At 42.2% G+C, this 20,281-nt stretch overlaps 1 protein-coding gene across 1 annotated transcript; it reads left to right on the top strand.

The window, feature by feature from the left end:
• The first annotated feature begins 483 nt into the window (after nucleotides 1–483).
• LOC141161256 (cardiotrophin-2-like) lies at nucleotides 484–13,351 on the top strand. Its single transcript, XM_073646040.1, has 3 exons — nucleotides 484–770; nucleotides 7,025–7,161; nucleotides 10,435–13,351. Exons 1-3 carry the CDS (start codon nucleotides 755–757, stop codon nucleotides 10,936–10,938), a joined length of 657 nt encoding a protein of 218 aa, XP_073502141.1. The 5' UTR covers nucleotides 484–754; the 3' UTR covers nucleotides 10,939–13,351.
• The last annotated feature ends 6,930 nt before the right edge of the window (nucleotides 13,352–20,281 follow it).

Raw genomic sequence — 20,281 nt, forward strand, 5'->3', positions numbered from 1 at the left:
ACCTATGACCTCCTAGCTGCTGAAAAACTGCAGCCCCCCAGACAATGCACCGGAGGGAGACCACCACTCTATGGTGTGCGTGCCCTTGATTATATTTGAGAGTATGGCGGAGAGTTTGTTTACCCCGGCGGGGCACTGGCACGGCTCCGCAGCCTCCATCACCCCGTCCCATGGCTGGCGCAGTGGTGGGTGGCGGTGGCACTTATCACCTGCCGGTATCAGGTAGCGATTCACGGGACGTCAGGCATGAAGTGTAATTACATGTTTCACGTGTGTACGTGTGTTTTACACCAGGTTTGTGCCAAATCCCTGGGAGGGGAAGGCGGGCGACTCATATAATACCTCTAAGGGGGGTGAAGGATGGTAACCCAACTCCTGCAACGCTTCATTGTCTTGGCACCACTTCCGTCAGCGAGGTGACGGCTCTGGGGGGTGAGGGCTGGCGAGGGGGCCACGAGTCACTAGTCAGGTGTATTTGGGCTTCTTTGGATGGGACACCTCGCCGCCCCCTGTACATACCTTCCCCTCGAGTCAGCGCCCAACTCTCCTCCTCCTCCTGGATTTCTTAGAAGGAAGCAGGAATCACAGCCGAGGAGCGGAGAATGGGGATTCCTTTCTGAGGCAGCACGGCAGGGGGTGTGTGACGTCTACAGATTACTACACCGGGAAAAGGACATGGGGGGTGGAGGGGACAGGTATAAAGGCCGCTCACCCGCAGGGCAGGTGGAGCACTGGTACAGGGAGCTGATGCAGGATGCTGGCAGGGGCAGGTGAGTCCCATCTCCACACTGAGAGTATGAATGAAAGTGGTGGTACCGCGCTTACTACAGACATGGTGGTACTGCGCTTACTACTGACATGGCGGTACCGCGCTTACTACAGACATGGCGGTACTGCGCTTACTACAGACATGACGGTACTGCGCTTACTACAGACATGGCGGTACTGCGCTTACTACAGACATGGCGGTACCGCGCTTACTACAGACATGACGGTACTGCGCTTACTACAGACATGGCGGTACTGCGCTTACTACAGACATGGCGGTACTGCGCTTACTACAGACATGGCGGTACCGCGCTTACTACTGACATGGCGGTACTGCGCTTACTACAGACATGGTGGTACTGCGCTTACTACAGACATGGCGGTACTGCGCTTACTACAGACATGGTGGTACTGCGCTTACTACAGACATGGCGGTACTGCGCTTACTACAGACATGGCGGTACCGCGCTTACTACAGACATGGTGGTACCGCGCTTACTACTGACATGGCGGTACCGCGCTTACTACAGACATGGCGGTACCGCGCTTACTACAGACATGGCGGTACCGCGCTTACTACAGACATGGCGGTACTGCGCTTACTACAGACATGGCGGTACTGCGCTTACTACAGACATGGCGGTACCGCGCTTACTACAGACATGGCGGTACCGCGCTTACTACAGACATGGCGGTACCGCGCTTACTAATGACATGGCGGTACCGCGCTTACTACAGACATGGTGGTACCGCGCTTACTACAGACATGGTGGTACTGCGCTTACTACAGACATGGCGGTACTGCGCTTACTACAGACATGGCGGTACCGCGCTTACTACAGACATGGTGGTACCGCGCTTACTACAGACATGGTGGTACTGCGCTTACTACAGACATGGCGGTACTGCGCTTACTACAGACATGGCGGTACTGCGCTTACTACAGACATGGCGGTACCGCGCTTACTACAGACATGGCGGTACTGCGCTTACTACAGACATGGCGGTACTGCGCTTACTACAGACATGGCTGTACCGCGCTTACTACAGACATGGCGGTACCGCGCTTACTACAGACATGGCTGTACCGCGCTTACTACAGACATGGCGGTACTGCGCTTACTACAGACATGGCGGTACTGCGCTTACTACAGACATGGTGGTACTGCGCTTACTACAGACATGGTGGTACCGCGCTTACTACAGACATGGTGGTACTGCGCTTACTACAGACATGGCGGTACCGCGCTTACTACAGACATGGCGGTACCGCGCTTACTACAGACATGGCGGTACCGCGCTTACTACAGACATGGCGGTACCGCGCTTACTACAGACATGGCGGTACCGCGCTTACTACAGACATGGCGGTACCGCGCTTACTACAGACATGGCGGTACTGCGCTTACTACAGACATGGCGGCACTGCGCTTACTACAGACATGGCGGTACTGCGCTTACTACAGACATGGCGGTACCGCGCTTACTACAGACATGGCGGTACCGCGCTTACTACAGACATGGCGGTACTGCGCTTACTACAGACATGGCTGTACCGCGCTTACTACAGACATGGCGGTACCGCGCTTACTACAGACATGGCTGTACCGCGCTTACTACAGACATGGCGGTACCGCGCTTACTACAGACATGGCGGTACTGCGCTTACTACAGACATGGTGGTACTGCGCTTACTACAGACATGGTGGTACCGCGCTTACTACAGACATGGTGGTACTGCGCTTACTACAGACATGGCGGTACCGCGCTTACTACAGACATGGCGGTACTGCGCTTACTACAGACATGGTGGTACTGCGCTTACTACAGACATGGCGGTACTGCGCTTACTACAGACATGGCGGTACTGCGCTTACTACAGACATGGCGGTACCGCGCTTACTACAGACATGGCGGTACCGCGCTTACTACAGACATGGTGGTACCGCGCTTACTACAGACATGGTGGTACCGCGCTTACTACAGACATGGTGGTACTGCGCTTACTACAGACATGGCGGTACTGCGCTTACTACAGACATGGCGGTACCGCGCTTACTACAGACATGGTGGTACTGCACTTACTACAGACATGGTGGTACTGCGCTTACTACAGACATGGTGGTACTGCGCTTACTACAGACATGGCGGTACCGCGCTTACTACAGACATGGCGGTACCGCGCTTACTACAGACATGGCGGTACTGCGCTTACTACAGACATGGCGGTACTGCGCTTACTACAGACATGGTGGTACCGCGCTTACTACAGACATGGCGGTACCGCGCTTACTACAGACATGGTGGTACTGCGCTTACTACAGACATGGCGGTACCGCGCTTACTACAGACATGGCGGTACCGCGCTTACTACAGACATGGTGGTACTGCGCTTACTACAGACATGGCGGTACTGCGCTTACTACAGACATGGCGGTACTGCGCTTACTACAGACATGGCGGTACTGCGCTTACTACAGACATGGCGGTACTGCGCTTACTACAGACATGGCGGTACTGCGCTTACTACAGACATGGTGGTACTGCGCTTACTACAGACATGGTGGTACTGCGCTTACTACAGACATGGCGGTACTGCGCTTACTACAGACATGGCGGTACTGCGCTTACTACAGACATGGCGGTACCGCTCTTACTACTGACATGGCGGTACCGCGTTTACTACAGACATGGCGGTACTGCGCTTACTACAGACATGGCGGTACCGCGCTTACTACTGACATGGCGGTACCGCGCTTACTACAGACATGGCGGTACCGCGCTTACTACAGACATGGCGGTACTGCGCTTACTACTGACATGGCGGTACCGCGCTTACTACAGACATGGCGGTACCGCGCTTACTACAGACATGGCGGTACTGCGCTTACTACAGAGATGGCGGTACTGCGCTTACTACAGAGATGGCGGTACTGCGCTTACTACAGACATGGCGGTACCGCGCTTACTACAGACATGGCGGTACTGCGCTTACTACAGACATGGCGGTACTGCGCTTGCTACAGACATGTCGGTACTGCGCTTACTACAGACATGGTGGTACTGCGCTTACTACAGACATGGCGGTACTGCGCTTACTACAGACATGCTGGTACTGCACTTACTACAGACATGGCGGTACTGCGCTTACTAATGACATGGCGGTACCGCGCTTACTACAGACATGGCGGTACTGCGCTTACTAATGACATGGCGGTACCGCGCTTACTACAGACATGGCGGTACTGCGCTTACTACAGACATGGTGGTACTGCGCTTACTACAGACATGGCGGTACTGCGCTTACTACAGACATGGCGGTACTGCGCTTACTACAGACATGGCGGTACTGCGCTTACTACAGACATGGCGGTACCGCGCTTACTACAGACATGGCGGTACCGCGCTTACTACAGACATGGCGGTACCGCGCTTACTACAGACATGGCGGTACTGCGCTTACTACAGACATGGCGGTACTGCGCTTACTACAGACATGGCGGTACCGCGCTTACTACAGACATGGCGGTACCGCGCTTACTACAGACATGGCGGTACCGCGCTTACTACAGACATGGCGGTACCGCGCTTACTACAGACATGGCGGTACTGCGCTTACTACAGACATGTCGGTACTGCGCTTACTACAGACATGGTGGTACTGCGCTTACTACAGACATGGCGGTACTGCGCTTACTACAGACATGCTGGTACTGCACTTACTACAGACATGGCGGTACTGCGCTTACTAATGACATGGCGGTACCGCGCTTACTACAGACATGGCGGTACTGCGCTTACTAATGACATGGCGGTACCGCGCTTACTACAGACATGGCGGTACCGCGCTTACTACAGACATGGCGGTACTGCGCTTACTACAGACATGGTGGTACTGCGCTTACTACAGACATGGCGGTACTGCGCTTACTACAGACATGGCGGTACTGCGCTTACTAATGACATGGCGGTACCGCGCTTACTACAGACATGGCGGTACTGCGCTTACTACAGACATGGCGGTACCGCGCTTACTACAGACATGGCGGTACTGCGCTTACTACAGACATGGTACTGCGCTTACTACAGACATGGCAGTACTGCGCTTACTACAGACATGGTGGTACTGCGCTTACTACAGACATGGCGGTACTGCGCTTACTAATGACATGGCGGTACCGCGCTTACTACAGACATGGCGGTACTGCGCTTACTACAGACATGGCGGTACTGCGCTTACTACAGACATGGCGGTACTGCGCTTACTACAGACATGGCGGTACTGCGCTTACTAATGACATGGCGGTACCGCGCTTACTACAGACATGGCGGTACTGCGCTTACTACAGACATGGCGGTACTGCGCTTACTACAGACATGTCGGTACTGCGCTTACTACAGACATGTCGGTACTGCGCTTACTAATGACATGGCGGTACCGCGCTTACTACAGACATGGCGGTACTGCGCTTACTACAGACATGGCGGTACCGCGCTTACTAATGACATGGCGGTACCGCGCTTACTACAGACATGGCGGTACCGCGCTTACTACTGACATGGCGGTACTGCGCTTACTACAGACATGGTGGTACTGCGCTTACTACAGACATGGCGGTACTGCGCTTACTACAGACATGCTGGTACTGCACTTACTACAGACATGGCGGTACTGCGCTTACTACAGACATGGCGGTACTGCGCTTACTACAGACATGTCGGTACCGCGCTTACTAATGACATGGCGGTACCGCGCTTACTACAGACATGGTGGTACCGCGCTTACTACAGACATGGTGGTACTGTGCATTATTACTATGGTGGTCCTGTGCACTATTACTATGGTGGTCCTGTGTATTATTCCTATGTTGGTACTGTGTATTATTACTATGGTGGTCCTGTGTATTATTCCTATGTTGGTACTGTGTATTATTACTATGGTGGTCCTGTGCACTATTACTATGGTGGTACTGTGTATTATTACTATGGTGGTCCTGTGTATTATTACTATGTTGGTACTGTACATTATTACCATGGTGGTCCTGTGTATTATTACTATGGTGGTCCTGTGTATTATTACTATGGTGGTCCTGTGTATTATTACTATGGTGGTCCTGTGCACTATTACTATGGTGGTCCTGTGTATTATTACTATGGTGGTCCTGTGCACTATTACCATGGTGGTCCTGTGTATTATTACTATGGTGGTCCTGTACACTATTACTATGGTGGTACTGTGTATTATTACTATGGTGGTCCTGTGCATTATTACTATGGTGGTCCTGTGCATTATTACTATGGTGGTCCTGTGCACTATTACTATGGTGGTCCTGTGCACTATTACTATGGTGGTACTGTGTATTATTACTATGGTGGTCCTGTGTATTATTACTATGGTGGTACTGTGCATTATTACTATGGTGGTCCTGTGCATTATTACTATGGTGGTCCTGTGTATTATTACTATGGTGGTCCTGTGTATTATTACTATGGTGGTCCTGTGCATTATTACTATGGTGGTCCTGTGTATTATTACTATGGTGGTCCTGTGTATTATTACTATGGTGGTCCTGTGCATTATTACTATGGTGGTCCTGTGTATTATTACTATGGTGGTCCTGTGCATTATTACTATGGTGGTCCTGTGTATTATTACTATGGTGGTCCTGTGCATTATTACTATGGTGGTCCTGTGCATTATTACTATGGTAGTACTGTGCATTATTATTATGGTGGTACTGTGTATTATTACTATGGTGGTCCTGTGCATTATTACCATGGTGGTCCTGTACATTATTACTATGGTGGTCCTGTGTATTATTACTATGGTGGTCCTGTGCACTATTACTCTGGTGGTCCTGTATATTATTACTATGGTGGTCCTGTGTATTATTACTATGGTGGTCCTGTGTATTATTACTATGGTGGTCCTGTGTATTATTACTATGGTGGTCCTGTGCATTATTACTATGGTGGTCCTGTGTATTATTACTATGGTGGTCCTGTGCATTATTACTATGGTGGTCCTGTGTATTATTACTATGGTGGTCCTGTGCATTATTACTATGGTGGTCCTGTGCATTATTACTATGGTGGTCCTGTGCATTATTACTATGGTGGTCCTGTGTATTATTACTATGGTGGTCCTGTGTATTATTACTATGGTGGTCCTGTGCATTATTACTATGGTGGTCCTGTGCATAATGTCTTAGACGCTAAACTGTACATATATTTATATTCTACATTCTCGGTGCAGTGTTCGTGGCGATTGGCATCGTTGCGTGGTACCGCGGATCGGCCGCCCTTCCTCTATCAGGAGAAGAGATCATCACCAGGATAAACAGTTTGGCTTCTTTATACAAGACCAATGCGACTGTGGTGCTGAGCACATATGTAAGTGAACCCCCCAAAACCTGCAGTGAAGATAAGAAGCTAGAACCTGCAATTATAAGAACCTGAGATAATAAGCTAAGGCCTAAGATAATAAGTGAGAATTTGAGATAATAAGCAAATACCTGAGATAGTAAGTTAGATCCTGTCATATCAAGAATCCAAAATAATAAGCTAGGGTCTGACAATAATAAGTAAGTACCTGAGATGATAAACATAAAACTGAGATGTTAAGTTAGATCCTGAGATTATCAGAAACTGAGATAATAAGAACCAATGATAATAAGCTAGGGCCTGAGATAATAAGTCAGAACCTAAAATGATAGGCAAAGGCTTGAGATACTAAGCTACAACCTGGGATAACAAGTACATAAGATAATAAGATAGTGCCAGAAATAATAAGAACCTGAGATAATATGTGAGGACCTGATATAATAAGCTAAGACCTTCGATTATAAGAACCTAAGATAATAAACGACATCGTGAGATAATAATAATCTAAGATAATAAGCTAGGTCCTGAGATAATAAGCTACATCCTGAGGCAACACAAATTTGAGATAATAAGTTAAGGCCCAAGATTAGAAGTAAATATCTGAGATAATATATGTGGACCTGCGATAATATGTTAGGGTCCGAACCTGAGATAATAAGATATGGCCTGAGATATTAAGCTACATCCTTGGATAACAAGTACCTGAGATAATAAGCTAGGGCCTGAGAAGATAAGTAAGAGCCTGAGATAATATATGAGGATCTGAGATAATAAGCTAAGGTCTTAGATTACAAGAATCTAAGATAATAAATGACGGTCTGAGATAAGAACCTAAGATAATAAGCTAGGGACTGAGATAATATGTGAGAACCTGAGATAATAAGCAAAGACCTGAGATAGTAAGCTACATCCCAAGATAACAAGTACCTGAGCTAATAACCTGGGCCTGAGATAATAAGTAAGAATCTGAGATAATATGTAAAATAAGCAAAGACCTGAAATATTAAGCTAGATCCTGAAATAACAAAAACTCAAGATAATAAGCTTGGGCCTGAGATAACAAGTAAGAAGCTAGGATAATAAGCTAGGGTTTGAGATAATAACTAAGGACCTTAGATAACATGTAAGGACCTAAGCTAATAATATGTGGCCTGAGGTTATAGGAACCTGAGATAATTAGCTACAGCTTAAAATGGTAAGAACCTGAGATAATAAGTAAGAACCTGAGATAATAGGCTAGGATCAGAGAAATGAATCAAACTCCCGAGATAACAAGAACTCAAGTTAATAAGCTAGGGCCTGAGATAACTGTCACACACAGTGTAGGAAAGACAAAGTGCAAAACGAAGGGATGAGGAGAAGGGAGCCCAGACACTAGGGAAAGGGGAAGTGGAGACCTCCTAGGCTGAACTAATATCACCTGGTCTCCCCTACCGACCCTATATTGGTTCCTCACCAATCGCCGAACAGGAAACCTAAGCCCCGTATATCCCTGGAGCTAGGCCCTGGATAGGGAAGGTGGGGGGGTGAGCACTGGTCAGTCTCCACTATAAACTAAAGACAACAAGGGAGACAAACACAGGGGTGAGAAACTTAGCTGGGGAAGACTTCAGAGAGACTACACAAACATCCTTCAGAGCACCAAAGAGGAAGTAAGCCGACTGCAATAGCACCAAGCCTTCACAAGGAAACATGTGAATATCACCGGCACCTCCCTGCAGCAAACTGAAAGTATTGAAACACCCAGGCCAGGGTGTCAATCAGAGAAGGAGGGAGGTAGCCACTGGGTCCTAAAGTAAGACAGATTTAAGAAGGCATCTGTAATGCCAAACGAAGTGACCTTCTGCAACCAGCTGAGAACGACTGTCTGCTACATCTGAAACACCCGTGAAATAGCATGTAAATACCTAAGATACTAAGCTAGGTACTGAGATAATAAGCAAGAACCTGATATAATAAACTAGGACCTGAAATAGCAAGAATTTGAGATAAAAAGCTAGGGCCTGGGATAACAAGTAAAAAAACTGAGATAACAACCTAAGGTCTAAGATAATAGATGCGAGCCCGAGATCATAAATGGGTCTGAGTTAAAATTGGCTGATATAATATGATAGGACCTGAGATCACAAGTAAGAACCTGAAATAATATGCTAGGGCCTGAGATAAGAAGCCTGAGATAATAAATTAAGGCCGAGATAAAAATTGAAACCTAAGATAATAATGGAGAACCTAAGATAAGTAAGGCCTTGGGATAATAAGTAATAAATTAATTACCCGAGGCCTGAGACAATAATTGAAGGATCTGAGAAAATAAGCACTGGCTCTGAGATAATAGTTGAGAGATCTCAGATAATAATTGAGTGAGCTGAGATAATAAGCATGAGACGATAGAGTAGTCTTAGAAAATACGTAAAGGCATGAGATTAAAAACAATGGCTCTGAGACAATAATCGAGAGCCTAAGATAATAAGCTAGGGACTGTAATAATAATTGAGGGTCTGAGATAATCAAATGATCTGAGATAATAATCATGTGCCTGAGATAATAATCCAATTATCTGAGATACTAATCACAGGCTTGAGATAGTAATTGAGTGATCTCAGATAATAATCAAGAGCCTAAGATGAAGTGAGGTGTCAGAAAAATATATACTAGGGCATGAGATAATAAGCAAGTGTTTTGAGATAATAAGTGAGGCTTGGAATAATATCACTCTTAAGAAATTAGCCACGGTCTGAGATAATAATCAAGGACTATGAGATAATGATTAAGGACCATGAGATATGGAGCAAGGGCCTGAGATAATAAGTGAAGGGTCCGAGATTATAAGCAAGAGGTCTGTGATAATAAGACGAGGTCTGAGATAATAAGCAATGGCTCTGAAATAAGTAGGATGAGAGAAAATAGGCGAGATCCTGAGATGATAATGGATGGTCTAAGATAGAGCTTAGATTAGAGTTGAGATGATAAGCATGGGTTGTGGGATAATAAGGAAGGGCTCTGAAATAAGGTCTGCAGCAAGGGTGTACATACCATAGAGCATGCACATGCTAAAGGGCAATTTGAGTGAGTGGCCCATCCTTGGTTGGCTCCATCCTCTTTGATATTGGTTGGGAGAACTTGGATGGGGAAGTACAAAGTGATGGGGAATTGACCATGGAAAGTGGGAGGAGGGGTCAAAACTTGGCACACACACTTGAGAGGCCCCCTTTGACCCTTGTTATGACCCTCTCTCTTTTGGCTGGTTCTCATCCCGGTCCTCGCTGTGTTTCTCTCCCGCAGCTTCAACACCAAGGCTCTCCGTTCAGTGACGATAACTTCAGCTTCCCTTCCTGGTTTGAGAACGGTCTTCCCACCGCTGCCATGGGCTTCAGGGCCTGGAGATGTCTATGTCCCAGTGACCGTCTTCTACTGGCCAGACAAGCCTTCTCCACCATGTCTGAGTTCTTCCAGCTGATTCGCGATGAACAGATGACCCTAAACCCATCGGCGGCCTCGCTGCACCAGCTCCTGGAGATCGCCCAGATATCCTCCGAGGCTTTACTCAGTAACCTCAACGATGCCATGTTCATCCTGGGCTACCAGCCTCTTTCCACCCTGGCCGAACCCCTGAGCTGGACCTCTACAGACGAAAACACCTTCAAGAGGAAGGTCCGGGGCTACGTGCTGTGCAGAGAGTACAAGGACTGGTTGATGAGGGTTCCCAAAGACATGGACATACTGAGGGCCACAAGGAACAAGAGAGAGACTTCCGGGCAGGGCCGGAAGGACTGTTGCCACCCGTAGAAGGTGGCAAAGAAGGCATAAATATCCTAAAGTATGAGAAGTCAAAGGTGGACCCTGTAGGATGGGCAAAGGCTTCACGGGGCCCGTCCAGGAGATGACAGGCGGAAAGTGTAATACAGTCTCAGAGAAGCACACAGCACTTTATAAGTCTCCATCCTACATATCTCCAAAGCGGCCACCACTTGTCACATCAGGACCATTCGAGGACCTCGTGGATTCTGCGCTGCGCTAGCCAGATCTACCACTAGGGGGCAGCAGCTCCTTATCAATCACGAGCTCTTGACTGTTGGTCCCAGGCTCACACGTGGTTAAGTCTGTATGTTCTCTGTGTAAAGGTCTAAAAATAAGGACTACAAGCCCCAGCAAGCTTCCCTTCCCAGGACTGTAGGAGAAGAAATGTGATTTAAATGTATCAAAATTTGTTTGCTAATGTTATCATTCTATGATGTCATCAGCAGCAGCTGTGATGTCACTGGTGTGCAAGACTCCTGTGAGTCAGTAGTGAGGCAGCCATAATCCCCCCAGCGGGGGCTTCCTGGCAATCACACTTCCTGTAGCGCAGACCTGATTACATCATCCGACTAATGGGGAATTCTGCAGAAAAATGCAGGTCACTCCCAGAATTACTTTCTAGTTCCACTGAATCCGAACCCGTTACACCTGTGCAAGGTACTGCAGCTGGACCAGCTCCAGGGAGGGAGTGTGCAGGGCATGCTTGCACTTGCAGTACTACAATGTAGAGCATGGTGTAAGACCTGACTATGAGCTCCTTACACAAACAACCCTCTAGTAGTGGAACACTGTAATATTCACAGTCCTTATGGTGAGATAGTAAGTCAGAATTCAGAGGTAATAAAACAAAATCAAGCAACTACTGTGTGGAGGTAATGCCGCAAGGACTGTGAGATAATAAGTAAGGGCTCTGAGAGAGTAAGCAAGGGCTGTGAAACAATAAGTAAGAGATCTGAGACTTTAAGCAAAGACTGTAGGATAATAAGTGAGGGCTGAGATCAAACGTAAGAGTTCTGAGATAATAAGCGAGGGCTTTGATATAAAAAAAAGTAAGTGCTGTGAGGTAATAAGCGAGGTCTGTGCGATAATAAGTAAGAACTCTGGGATAATACACGAGAGCTGTGTGATTATAAGTGAGGACTATGAGATAATAAGTAAGAGCTCCAAAGTAATAAGCCGAGGGTTAATAAGTAGGCGCTCTGGGATAATAAAAAAGCTGCGAGATAAAAAGTAAGAACTCTTAAGATAATGAGCAAAGGCTGTGGGATAGTAAGTGAGGGCTGTGATATAATACTTGAGATCTGAGATAAGCGAGGGCTATGAGATAATATGGAAGATCTCTGAGATAATAAATGAGAGCGGTTAAATAATTAACTAGAGCTCTGAGATAATAAGCAAGGGCTGAGAAGTAAGAGATCTGAGATAATAAGTGAGTGCTATGAAGTAATAAGCAACAGCTCTGGGATAATAATCAAGGGCTGAGATAAGTAAGAGATCTAAGACAATAAGTGATGGCTATGAGGTAATAAGCAACAGCTCTGGGATAATAAGCAAGGGCTGAGATAAGTAAGAGATCTGAGACAATAAGTGATGGCTATGAGATAATAAATAACAGGTCTGAGATAATAAGCAATCACTACGAGATAATAAGAGCTATGAGATAATAAGCGAGAGCTGTTAGCCAATACGTAAGAGCTCTGGGATTATAAGTAAAAATTACGAGATAATAAGTAACATCTCTGAGATAATGAGATCATAAGTGAGAGCTGTGAGATAATAAGAGCACTAAGATCATAAACAAGGGCTATGGGATGATAAGTGAGGGCTGTTACATAATAAGTAAGATGTCTGAAACAATAAATAAAGCCTGTGGGATTATAATCGAGAGGCTGTGAAATAAGTGAGAGCCTTGAGATAAAAAGCGAATGCTGTGGGATAAAATGAGGGCTATGAGATAATACTTAATATCTCTGAGATAATAAGCAAGAACTATGGGATAATAACCAAGGGCTGAGTTAAATAAAAAAGAACTAAGATAATAGATAATAAGCAAGGGCAATGAGATAATAAGTCAGAGCTCCAAAACAATGAGCTTGGAATGATACGTAATAAATACGAGCACTACGTTTTTATTTCATATTTTATATTTTTTTATGTTTTTTTTTTAAAGTAGATCCAGCAGTTTGAGCTTTTATATACTTTTATATATCGGTGATACCCCGCGTCACCTGTGCACTATATTTATATCCATTCCGCTGCTATGTAACTTTTTTTTTTTACTTAGGACTTTGTACTATTTATACAGGACAATGTTGATATATACAGGTTCACATGACGCCAGCCGCGACTGCGGCCATGTTCTATTATGTCCGAGCGCAGAGTATTTATATTATTTATGTCATTAAACTGATTATTTATTTTTAAGCTGAATTATAAATTATCGTAAAAACTGTAAAAATAAATTAATTGTGACTTTTATATTTAGTCGTTGATGATTTTATTCTTCTATCCTCGGTGATATAACAATCAGGAACATGAAGGAACAATGCGGCTGAAACAACTGAAAACGTGCGCCCGATGAAGAAAGCAGTAATATTTTGAGATAATAAGTCTGTTCTCAGAGATAATAAGTCAGTTCTTCGAGATAATAAGTCAGTTCTTCAAGATAAGTCTGTTCTCTCGGATATTGTCTCTGAGGTAATAAGTCAGTGACTGAGATGGTAAATTCTTTTTATGAGATAATAAGTCTGTTCTCAGAGATAATAAGTCAGTTCTTCGAGATAAGTCAGTTCTCTCGGATATTGTCTCTGAGGTAAAAAGTCAGTGACTGAGATGATAAGTTCTTTCTATGAGATAATAAGTGTGTTCTCAGAGATAATAAGTCAGTTCTTCGAGATAAATCAGTTCTCTCGGATATTGTCTCTGAGGTAATAAGTCAGTGACTGAGATGATAAGTTCTTTCTATGAGATAATAAGTCTGTTCTCAGAGATAATAAGTCAGTTCTTCGAGATAAGTCTGTTCTCTCAGATATTGTCTCTGAGGTAATAAGTCAGTGACTGAGATGATAAGTTCTTTCTATGAGATAATAAGTCTGTTCTCTGAGATAATAAGTCAGTTCTTCGAGATAAGTCTCTTCTCTCGGATATTGTCTCTGAGGTAATAAGTCAGTGACTGAGATGGTAAATTCTTTCTATGAGATAATAAGTCTGTTCTCAGAGATAATAAGTCAGTTCTTCGAGATAAGTCAGTTCTCTCGGATATTGTCTCTGAGGTAATAAGTCAGTGACTGAGATGATAAGTTCTTTCTATGAGATAATAAGTCTGTTCTCAGAGATAATAAGTCAGTTCTTCGAGATAAGTCTGTTCTCTCGGATATTGTCTCTGAGGTAATAAGTCAGTGACTGAGATGGTAAATTCTTTCTATGAGATAATAAGTCTGGTCTCAGAGATAATAAGTCAGTTCTTCGAGATAAGTCTGTTCTCTCAGATATTGTCTCTGTGGTAATAAGTCAGTGACTGAGATGATAAGTTCTTTCTATGAGATAATAAGTCTGTTCTCTAAGAGTAAATATGTTGTCTGAGGCAATAAGTTTTCCAAGATAAGACATCAGTGTTTTGAAACAATCAATCCATTCTCTGACGTAAGTCGATTTTTTTTTTTTTAGATAATCAGTTCATTTCCTGAGATAATTGCATTTTTAAAATAATAACTCTATTCGCTGAGATAAGAAGTCTGATTCTGTTCTCTCAGATTAGTCTGTCTTCTCAGATAATGCCGGTTTTCTGAGACAATAAGGAAATGTCTGAGATAATAACTCTGTTCTCTCAGTCAGTTCTCTAAGATAATAAGCAAGTGTCTGTAATTATATGTCATGTTTTGAGATAAGTTGGGTTTTCATAGATAATAGGTCAGCTCTTTGAAATAACAAGTCCCCTCTCCGAGATAACAAGTCAGTCCTTTGAATTTGTCTGTCCTCTTAGAGGTCAGTTCGCTGAGATAATAAGCAAGTGTCTGAGATAATAAGTTCATTCTTTGAGATTGGCAGGGCTTGGAGAAAATTAGTTTGTGAGATAATAAGTCCACTTTCAGTGATAATTCATCCATTCTTTGAGATATTAGGTGAGTTAGCTGAGATAATAAGTCTGATCTATGCGATAATAGGTGAATTAGCTGAGATAATAAGTCTGATCTATGAGATAATAGGTGAGTTAGCTGAGATAATAAGTCTTATCTATGAGATAATAGGTGAGTTAGCTGAGATAATAAGTCTTATCTATCAGATAATAGGTGAGTTAGCTGAGATAATAAGTCTGATCTATGTGATAATAGGTGAGTTAGCTGAGATAATAAGTCTGATCTATGAGATAATAGGTGAGTTAGCTGAGATAATAAGTCTGATCTATGAGATAATAGGTGAGTTAGCTGAGATAATAAGTCTGATCTAACTTATTAAAGGTGATAATAGGTGAGTTAGCTGAGATAATAAGTCTGATCTATGCGATAATAGGTGAGTTAGCTGAGATAATAAGTCTGATCTATGAGATAATAGGTGAGTTAGCTGAGATAATAAGTCTGATCTAACTTATTAAAGGTGATAATAGGTGAGTTAGCTGAGATAATAAGTCTGATCTCTGAGATAATAGGTGAGTTAGCTGAAATAATAAGTCTGATCTCTGAGATAACAGGTGAGTTAGCTGAGATAATAAGTCTGATCTATGCGATAATAGGTGAGTTAGCTGAGATAATAAGTCTGATATCTGAGATAATAGGTGAGTTAGCTGAGATAATAAGTCTGATCTCTGAGATAATAAGTGAGTTAGCTGAAATAATAAGTCTGATCTCTGAGATAATAGGTGAGTTAGCTGAGATAATAAGTCTGATCTCTGAGATAATAGGTGAGTTAGCTGAGATAATAAGTCTGATCTCTGAGATAATAGGTGAGTTAGCTGAGATAATAAGTCTGATCTATGAGATAATTAGGTGAGTTAGCTGAGATAATAAGTCTGATCTATGAGATAATAGGTGAGTTAGCTGAGATAATAAGTCTGATCTATGAGATAATAGGTGAGTTATCTGAGATAATAAGTCTGATCTCTGAGATAATAGGTGAGTTAGCTGAGATAATAAGTCTGATCTCTGAGATAATAGGTGAGTTAGCTGAGATAATAAGTCTGATCTCTGAGATAATAGGTGAGTTAGCTGAGATAATAAGTCTGATCTATGCGATAATAGGTGAGTTAGCTGAGATAATAAGTCTGATCTATGAGCTAATAGGTGAGTTAGCTGAGATAAGTCTGATCTATGAGATAATAGGTGAGTTAGCTGAGATAATAAGTCTGATCTATGTGATAATAGGTGTTAGCTGAGATAAGTCTGATCTATGAGATAATAGGTGAGTTAGCTGAGATAAGTCTGATCTATGAGATAATAGGTGAGTTAGCTGAGATAATAAGTCTGATCTCTGAGATAATAGGTGAGTTAGCTGAGATAATAAGTCTGATCTCTGAGATAATAGGTGAGTTAGCTGAGATAATAAATCTGATCTATGCGATAATAGGAGAGTTAGCTGAGATAATAAGTCTGATCTATGAGATAATAGGTGAGTTAGCTGAGATAATAAGTCTGATCTATGAGATAATAGGTGAGTTAGCTGAGATAATAAGTCTGATCTATGAGATAATAGGTGAGTTAGCTGAGATAATAAATCTGATCTATGCGATAATAGGAGAGTTAGCTGAGATAATAAGTCTGATCTCTGTGATAATAGGTGAGTTAGCTGAGATAATAAGTCTGATCTATGCGATAATAGATGAGTTAGCTGAGATAATAAGTCTGATCTATGAGATAATAGGTGAGTTAGCTGAGATAATAAGTCTGATCTATGCGATAATAGATGAGTTAGCTGAGATAATAAGTCTGATCTATGAGATAATAGGTGAGTTAGCTGAGATAATAAGTCTGATCTCTGAGATAATAGGTGAGCTAGCTGAGATAATAAGTCTGATCTATGAGATAATAGGTGAGTTAGCTGAGATAATAAGTCTGATCTCTGAGATAATAGGTGAGTTAGCTGAGATAATAAGTCTGATCTCTGAGATAATAGGTGAGTTAGCTAAGATAATAAGTCTGATCTCTGAGATAATAGGTGAGTTAGCTGAGATAATAAGTCTGATCTATGAGATAATAGGTGAGTTAGCTGAGATAAGTCTGATCTATGCGATAATAGGTGAGTTAGCTGAGATAATAAGTCTGATCTATGCGATAATAGGTGAGTTCGCTGAGATAATAAGTCTGATCTCTGAGATAATAGGTGAGTTAGCTGAGATAATAAGTCTGATCTATGCGATAATAGGTGAGTTAGCTGAGATAATAAGTCTGATATCTGAGATAATAGGTGAGTTAGCTGAGATAATAAGTCTGATCTCTGAGATAATAGGTGAGTTAGCTGAAATAATAAGTCTGATCTCTGAGATAATAGGTGAGTTAGCTGAGATAATAAGTCTGATCTCTGAGATAATAGGTGAGTTAGCTGAGATAATAAGTCTGATCTATGAGATAATAGATGAGTTAGCTGAGATAATAAGTCTGATCTATGAGATAATTAGGTGAGTTAGCTGAGATAATAAGTCTGATCTATGAGATAATAGGTGAGTTAGCTGAGATAATAAGTCTGATCTATGAGATAATAGGTGAGTTAGCTGAGATAATAAGTCTGATCTATGAGATAATAGGTGAGTTAGCTGAGATAATAAGTCTGATCTATGAGATAATAGGTGAGTTAGCTGAGATAATAAGTCTGATCTCTGAGATAATAGGTGAGTTAGCTGAGATAATAAGTCTGATCTATGCGATAATAGGTGAGTTAGCTGAGATAATAAGTCTGATCTATGAGCTAATAGGTGAGTTAGCTGAGATAAGTCTGATCTATGAGATAATAGGTGAGTTAGCTGAGATAATAAGTCTGATCTATGTGATAATAGGTGAGTTAGCTGAGATAATAAGTCTGATCTCTGAGATAATAGGTGAGTTAGCTGAGATAATAAGTCTGATCTATGAGATAATAGGTGAGTTAGCTGAGATAATAAGTCTGATCTCTGAGATAATAGGTGAGTTAGCTGAGATAAGTCTGATCTATGAGATAATAGGCGAGTTAGCTGAGATAATAAGTCTGATCTCTGAGATAATAGGTGAGTTAGCTGAGATAATAAGTCTGATCTCTGAGATAATAGGTGAGTTAGCTGAGATAATAAATCTGATCTATGCGATAATAGGAGAGTTAGCTGAGATAATAAGTCTGATCTATGAGATAATAGGTGAGTTAGCTGAGATAATAAGTCTGATCTATGAGATAATAGGTGAGTTAGCTGAGATAATAAGTCTGATCTATGAGATAATAGGTGAGTTAGCTGAGATAATAAATCTGATCTATGCGATAATAGGAAAGTTAGCTGAGATAATAAGTCTGATCTCTGTGATAATAGGTGAGTTAGCTGAGATAATAAGTCTGATCTATGCGATAATAGATGAGTTAGCTGAGATAATAAGTCTGATCTATGAGATAATAGGTGAGTTAGCTGAGATAATAAGTCTGATCTATGCGATAATAGATGAGTTAGCTAAGATAATAAGTCTGATCTCTGAGATAATAGGTGAGTTAGCTGAGATAATAAGTCTGATCTATGAGATAATAGGTGAGTTAGCTGAGATAATAAGTCTGATCTATGCGATAATAGGTGAGTTAGCTGAGATAATAAGTCTGATCTATGCAATAATAGGTGAGTTCGCTGAGATAATAAGTCTGATCTCTGAGATAATAGGTGAGTTAGCTGAGATAATAAGTCTGATCTATGCGATAATAGGTGAGTTAGCTGAGATAATAAGTCTGATATCTGAGATAATAGGTGAGTTAGCTGAGATAATAAGTCTGATCTCTGAGATAATAGGTGAGTTAGCTGAAATAATAAGTCTGATCTCTGAGATAATAGGTGAGTTAGCTGAGATAATAAGTCTGATCTATGAGATAATAGATGAGTTAGCTGAGATAATAAGTCTGATCTATGAGATAATTAGGTGAGTTAGCTGAGATAATAAGTCTGATCTATGAGATAATAGGTGAGTTAGCTGAGATAATAAGTCTGATCTATGAGATAATAGGTGAGTTAGCTGAGATAATAAGTCTGATCTATGAGATAATAGGTGAGTTAGCTGAGATAATAAGTCTGATCTATGAGATAATAGGTGAGTTAGCTGAGATAATAAGTCTGATCTCTGAGATAATAGGTGAGTTAGCTGAGATAATAAGTCTGATCTATGCGATAATAGGTGAGTTAGCTGAGATAATAAGTCTGATCTATGAGATAATAGGTGAGTTAGCTGAGATAATAAGTCTGATCTATGAGATAATAGGTGAGTTAGCTGAGATAAGTCTGATCTATGAGATAATAGGCGAGTTAGCTGAGATAATAAGTCTGATCTCTGAGATAATAGGTGAGTTAGCTGAGATAATAAGTCTGATCTCTGAGATAATAGGTGAGTTAGCTGAGATAATAAATCTGATCTATGCGATAATAGGAGAGTTAGCTGAGATAATAAGTCTGATCTATGAGATAATAGGTGAATTAGCTGAGATAATAAGTCTGATCTATGAGATAATAGGTGAGTTAGCTGAGATAATAAGTCTGATCTATGAGATAATAGGTGAGTTAGCTGAGATAATAAATCTGATCTATGCGATAATAGGAGAGTTAGCTGAGATAATAAGTCTGATCTCTGTGATAATAGGTGAGTTAGCTGAGATAATAAGTCTGATCTATGCGATAATAGATGAGTTAGCTGAGATAATAAGTCTGATCTATGAGATAATAGGTGAGTTAGCTGAGATAATAAGTCTGATCTATGCGATAATAGATGAGTTAGCTGAGATAATAAGTCTGATCTCTGAGATAATAGGTGAGTTAGCTGAGATAATAAGTCTGATCTATGAGATAATAGGTGAGTTAGCTGAGATAATAAGTCTGATCTAACTTATTAAAGGTGATAATAGGTGAGTTAGCTGAGATAATAAGTCTGATCTATGCGATAATAGGTGAGTTAGCTGAGATAATAAGTCTGATCTATGAGATGAAAATTCTGTAAGATAATAAGTCTCTTTCTCTGAGATATTAGTTCAGTTTTCTGAGATAGTGGGATAATAACTCACAATTTTAGGAGAGTTATTTGGAGTAATAACTCTTGTAATTCTAAATAACAGATCAAAAAATATTAATATAACAGATTTTTTTTTTTATTATAAATTGAAATTATACAAATATTAATAATATATTTTTTTT

The sequence above is a fragment of the Phyllobates terribilis genome, unplaced genomic scaffold (genome assembly GCF_046119375.1).
Source record: "Phyllobates terribilis strain yellow unplaced genomic scaffold, ASM4611937v1 Scaffold_9__5_contigs__length_417890890, whole genome shotgun sequence".
Taxonomy (NCBI): Eukaryota; Metazoa; Chordata; class Amphibia; order Anura; family Dendrobatidae; genus Phyllobates; species Phyllobates terribilis.